At 39.9% G+C, this 6000-nt stretch overlaps 2 protein-coding genes across 2 annotated transcripts in view; both read right to left on the bottom strand.

Annotated features, from left to right (window-relative positions):
- The window catches only part of LOC140949076 (4-galactosyl-N-acetylglucosaminide 3-alpha-L-fucosyltransferase FUT6-like), a 1227-nt gene extending 829 nt beyond the window's left edge, over positions 1–398 (bottom strand). The window contains exon 1 of the mRNA XM_073398320.1: positions 1–398. This exon is cut by the window's left edge and continues 829 nt beyond it. Coding sequence (XP_073254421.1) covers positions 1–398 — 398 coding nt within the window.
- A 3721-nt stretch (positions 399–4119) lies between these two features.
- Positions 4120–5615, bottom strand: LOC140948137 (4-galactosyl-N-acetylglucosaminide 3-alpha-L-fucosyltransferase FUT6-like). The gene has a single exon (XM_073397361.1). It carries the CDS (start codon positions 5577–5579, stop codon positions 4341–4343), a length of 1239 nt encoding a protein of 412 aa, XP_073253462.1. The 5' UTR covers positions 5580–5615; the 3' UTR covers positions 4120–4340.
- Positions 5616–6000: the final 385 nt, after the last annotated feature.

The following is a 6000-nucleotide window of genomic DNA, read 5'->3' as shown; positions in this document are numbered from 1 at the left end:
GCTTTAAGTTGGGGCAAAGTGGGCATGTCCCTGGCTTCAAACACAACAAAGTCGCTCTCGGTAAACCGTTTCTTGTCGTAAGTCAGCTTAAATTTATTTAAGGGGCATTCCTTAGATATTTTGTGGTTTAAGTTATAGCAAGGACCTCGCTCATTTATCCACTTTTCCACTCTAGAAAACTTAGTATATACCAAAACCAGCATAAGTGACTTGTTTTGTAGGATTACAAACTTCCTTTCTGTTTCCAGGTGAAAGTCATTATTAGCCATTACGGGTTTCGTCGTCACACTATCGGGAGCAAGCCGGCGGTTTTCCTCTCCAAAGCGAACATAAAGGCTGATTGCTACTACGCCAAGCAGACCATAAACAAAACAACTCACCGAGCGACGAGCTCCCATTTTTTACAACATTGCAGAACTCACCATTTTCAAATAATATTGACCATAATACACATTGTTTACCTCCAAAACTTCTGTATAAGCGTTGCCTCGATTTCTCTTGGGAAGACCCAGGAGAAATTGGAAACAGAATCAATGCAAAATAGCGTAGCGCAAGAATGAAGTCAGAGTAACAATTTTGCAAGTCCTTAGTTTTGTCATTTTTCTCATTTTAATGACAAAAGACAGACAAACATGACATTTTTTAAATGACAAAGGTCAGACAAAAGTGAAGAATTCGTTTCAGTTAATTTCAGTTTGTTTGCCTGAGTTTCGGGCTGTGTAAATAGTAACTACGCGCAGCGCTATTTAGCGGTTTAGTTGATAATACGGGACCTGGGTGCGGGGTCCCGGGGTCTATGGAAAACCACGGGGTCCCGGAGTCTGTGGAAAACACGGGGTCACGGGGTCTGTGGAAAACACGGGGTCTGTCGTTTTTGTGACTACTGCGCATGACCAAAGAAGTCACCATTGTCATCTAGTGAGTTTTGCTAAAGTGAGTAAGTGCAAGGCCAGGTTCCTTGTAATTAACAATTGAATATATATATCGGAGCCACCAGCGTACAAAAGATAACCAATTTTCTGAATCTTTTGACACGACAATGATATGCCAAGTCCGTCATCATCATCATCATCATCATCATCATCTTTATTACTTATACACGGTAAATACATCAGGTAAGTAATAATACTACTAACATTGGATAACTATGGTATTGACTATCTCTGACTTAAAATATAATTACATATTAGATAGTGATTTTATAAAACGGTGTACAATTATGTAAATACAAATATAACTTAGTAGAAGAAATAAACACATATCTATAGTGTAAAATCTAAAAGAGGAAAGAAAAATTAATGCCTGTTTTCCATGAAAGCCGTTTCAGTTAACTGAAACGCTTTAAAACATCTGTCGAAACTTAGCCAGAGAATTTGCTTTCCTAATAGAAAGGGGCAGACTGTTCAATAGAACAGCACCGCTATAGTACCTAACTGTACCTGAAAGAGATAGCGTACGATTGCCTTTTTTGGCAGGGAAGGGTGGTGTGACAAGATAAAAGAAGAGGTGATCAATCCCAGCTCCCCTGTTATTGTCTTTTGCTTTTTGTTTGTTTGTTTTTTTTTTTACAAGAACAAGAACAAAAATATTTCTGTGGTCTCTCCCTTAAACCAGTTCATCAATTTTTGCCCAAATCTTTGATTTGAAAAGGTTATTTAAAATATAACAAAATATGTCCCAGATGAATGAATCATTCTCCTCTGCTGGGGACATTTTGCGATGCTTTTATTTACCTTTTTTGTTTATTCTTTCTTTATGAAAGGCAACAGTTTAACGACCTCTTTCATCATTTCATTTTTCACTTCCGCCTCCGTTTCCGTTTCCGGGTTTTGGATCGCCCTTGCGCAAACAATCTCACGAGCACGGCTTTGGAGTAAAATATGATGAAATGAAGCAACGTCAATTTTCGAAAACGGTTTACAATGGTAAGAAGCAGCTTCTAGTCAAAATGGCCGGCTAGTTAGACTCAACGACGCAAGTTGGAAACGTCTTGGTGAGTAACAAACATTACATAAACAAGACCGTCAATATCCGAATGAAAAGTGAAACTGTGATTACCGGCCGAATTCGGAGAAACTGATATTTATGAAAAGAAATTAAAAATAAAACTTGAGAAAAACAAACGAAAAAAGAAACGTTATCCTGACGAGGTTTCGAATTCGGACATTCAGCTCGCGAAGCGGAAGGCTTACCATTGTATCGGACCAAGCAATCACTGTGTGTTTTGAGTAAAATTAGGCTACTTATATGTTACACATTCGTTTTCCAATCAGGGACTCACATTCTCGGCGAAATTTATAAAATTGACATAAACTTTACTCCATTTACGTTCACGATCTAGCAGTTCCGGACTGCCTTATTGTTACTGACGGATTGAAAAGTCTAGAGAAATTGTCTTTGATGCAACAAAGATCGACTTGTCGCTTCTTCTCTTCGAGCGCGCGAAGTTAGTTTTACAAGGCGGCCCTGAGAGATGAGAGGCGCCAGCTTAGGATGTCTCTCCAAAACGTCAAGATGACCGTTATTCTTCCATATCGTAAACATTGAAATAAAACGCTCCAGAGAAGTCATTAGAGTGAAAAGATGACTAAAAGCAGATTATCAGAAAGTGTTATTAATTTCAGGGTTTTGGTCTTAACGCCTTCGCGAGTATAGTTTACGTTTGCCGGTTGTGCATTTTACCTTCTAGTCTTCATTCTACACCTTGCATGCGTTTTATCCTTGCCTCACCTCAGTCTGCAAGCTGTATTTTTCGCTCGGTCCGCAGTTTGTATAGTCTTCATAAAGGAAACCGATTAGTGTTGTTGTTTACTTATTTTTCGCGGCAAAACCCAACAGACCCCGGGGGCCGGGACCCCGTGTTTTCCACAGACCCCGTCTCCCCCTCGCCCCAGCACCGCGGCACCCCGCACCCCGCACCCCGCACCCCGGCCCCGTATTATCCACTAAACCTGGCTCAGCCACGATGCTTGGGAATAAAACAAAAGAAATGTATTACTTATTAATCTGATTTCTTTTGTTTTATTCCCGCAAGCCTCACAGTCAAGTATGAATTCTAATATATCGGAATTGGTCATTCTGAACGACATCTGATTGATACCGACTAATTTCGTTATATTAAAATTCATACTTGGTGACGAGGCTTGGGGGATTAAAACAAAAGAAGATGTATTACGGTATTCTTTGCTGGACCTCAAGCGGATTTCTCTTCTTTCATTCCCTTAAGGCATGGAGCTAATTATGAATTTTCATATATCGACGTTGTTCATTAAACAGCACCGTATACCCCGTCCCTCCTGGCCGCATTTGTCAGACTGAGTGAATTTCGTTGCGCATATGGGCATTTATGTATTGAACCATATTTTAAGTCTTGTTTTGGCATCTGTGTCCTGTGTATTCAGCCAGGACTCGGGTTTATCCCGTTACCACTTTCTGTAACGATTTTGTGATGTTTTGTCACCGATCAAGGCCCCCTCTGGTCAGCATTAAGGGGGCATTAACGGTTGTTCTTTGGGGGAAATGATGTTGATTTGGGAAGGAAATAAATTAGGGTAGAAAAGGTATACACATCAGTAAACCAGTCCGCTAATGGGATCAGAGGCACCTTGTTGTGGTGGGGGACTATCTGGTAATTGTCAACTAATTATTCACTTCATATTTAACCCCCAAATCCAATATTTTCCCATATTCCTAAAATTTTCAACATATCCCTTTCTAAATTTTATACATTAAAAACATCCGAAAAATCATACAAAAATTCACAAATAATTAAATCATTGCAATTTTACCTAAGAATAGTGTTAAAAGAAGCTTTGGCTTGAGCCCTTCCCAGCTATAAGTAACGAGTTTGTACCATTCATTTTGTCACTTTCCTCGCTTGTCGGGTCGGTCACCGTCGTTAAAATGTTCCAGCGTCGTTAAAAGTCCCAACTTTGGTCGCGTTAAGTGACCGAAATGTCTTATTTTCCTCGGATATAACAATAATATTTTCATATAATTTATTCATGCCTCTCAAAATTGAGTGCACAGCTATAGCCCCCACCACCCCCTGCGCCCCCCCCGCCCCCCCCCCCCCCCTCAAAAAAGGAGAAAATGAAAAAATGATTGAAAGAGGCCAAAAAAGACAAGTTGCTTCCCAAAAACCGAAAATCACACTACGATAGGAAAAGAAGAGGGAAAATAGAGTGAGGAAAGCGAAAGTAAGGGGCGAGAAAAAAGTTTTGGTTACTGAGCTCTTAGTTTTATCATATTTTTGGCTGTTATCAGTCGGCAGAAACCTTTTACAATATCCAGCTATATATATTTATAACCCGATATATAAAACGCTAAATATTCCCACTTTACTTGTTTATCATACTCAAAACAAGATGATTTTTTGTTCCACACTTTGCCTTTTTCACCCAATATTTTGTGAGATCATTATAAACTTTCGTTTCGTGAGAAGAATTCGAAACAAACCACTGACAGATGTTACACAATGTTCTTCCAGCGCCGGGAAGCACTTTGTATTTTTGTCTCCATTTGAAATATTTACTATAGGCTGTATCGTTTTTATCTAGATATTGAAGGTATTCTGCTAGATGCTTCACAGTCTTAAAGTGCAAAACATTGATATATGAACCAGGTATGGCTAGCTTGGTATAGTCAGCACCTCCCATTACAACAGGAATCACATTCGCGTCACCAAGATTCGCCCAATACTTTTCGGTGATGTAATCCTCGCATAAGGCATTCTCAAAGGAAAGGTAGAACTTATACTTTTTTAGGCATTCAATATTGCTCTGTTTTGTTTTTGGACATGGTCGCGACTCACCGAAGATTTTCCCGGAGCATTTTCCGAAGACATCAACTTTGATGAACTTTTTTAGCTCGCGAACAAATTTGACCCTTAACTTAGCTCCGCAGTTAGAAACCATCCAGGCCACGAGCTTTGATTTTCCTCGCGTAAAATCTGATGTTGTTCCCTTTTTGTTTCCGCTCATCGGAACCTCAGTGCTGAGTCGTATGTAGTTTCCATATGGTGACCAAATATCTGAATCACTTCTATAAGTCCATGTTAGGTTAAATAGGCCGTGAAGTGGCTTTGTGTTTGAAAAATGATTAGGACTTTCCCATAACGCAAAAACCCAACGCTGTGACTTGGGCCTTTCACTTAACAACATTTTCACATGTTCTAAAGCCGGCATTTCTCTTGCTTCAAACACAACAAAGTCGCTCTCCGCAAACCGCTGCTTGTCGTAAGTGAGTTCAAACTTGTCTTGTAAGGGGCATTCCTTGGGTTTTGGGTGGTTCATGTCATAACAAGAACCTTGCTCATTTATCCACTTTTGAACGTTAGAAAACTTGGTGTAGACCAAAACCACCGCCTTAGATTTGTTTCTTGGTAGGGGCAGCAAGTTCTTCGGTATCGTCCGGTTTGTGAGAATATTAACCGAACTGAGCATTGTTATCATCCAGTGTGGCTTAAGTGAACGCCCTTCATCAATGCGAAGATAAAAGCTTATCGTTAATACACAAAGAAAACCAAAAGCAAGGCAACAGAGAGAACTCAACGAGCGACGATCTTTCATCTTAGACATCTTAGCTTGCGCATTTTAGTCCAATATAGAAGTCGAATGAATGCAACCATCCAGTCGTGACCAAGTTGCCGGCGAAATGTTGTACGTGACCGATCGCGACGACATGATCGACCATTAATTTTCCGAAAAGGGTGTTGTGAGGTGACCGAGTCGTCAGAGTAACCAAAATCTTATGAAGTTTCGCAATAAAAGCTTGTGTGTGTATTTTTTTTCTTTCTGTTTGTTTTTTGATATTTTAATTCAGTTTCAGTGTAGTACACCGATGTAGTTATGGTTGCAACTTGGTGTTACGCAGCATGCTAATTCTTACCCATGCTCCAAGTAATGACCTAAGTTGCAGAGAGTATAAATCAGTAAAGGAAATATAATACCGAGTTGCATCACATTTAAGGGATAAGGGAAAGGCGAAAGAGATGAACCG

This window comes from Porites lutea, chromosome 9, assembly GCF_958299795.1.
Source record: "Porites lutea chromosome 9, jaPorLute2.1, whole genome shotgun sequence".
In the NCBI taxonomy this organism is placed as follows: Eukaryota; Metazoa; Cnidaria; class Anthozoa; order Scleractinia; family Poritidae; genus Porites; species Porites lutea.
The sequence above is the reverse complement of the archived record's forward strand: the minus strand, read 5'-3'. Positions and strand labels throughout refer to the sequence as shown.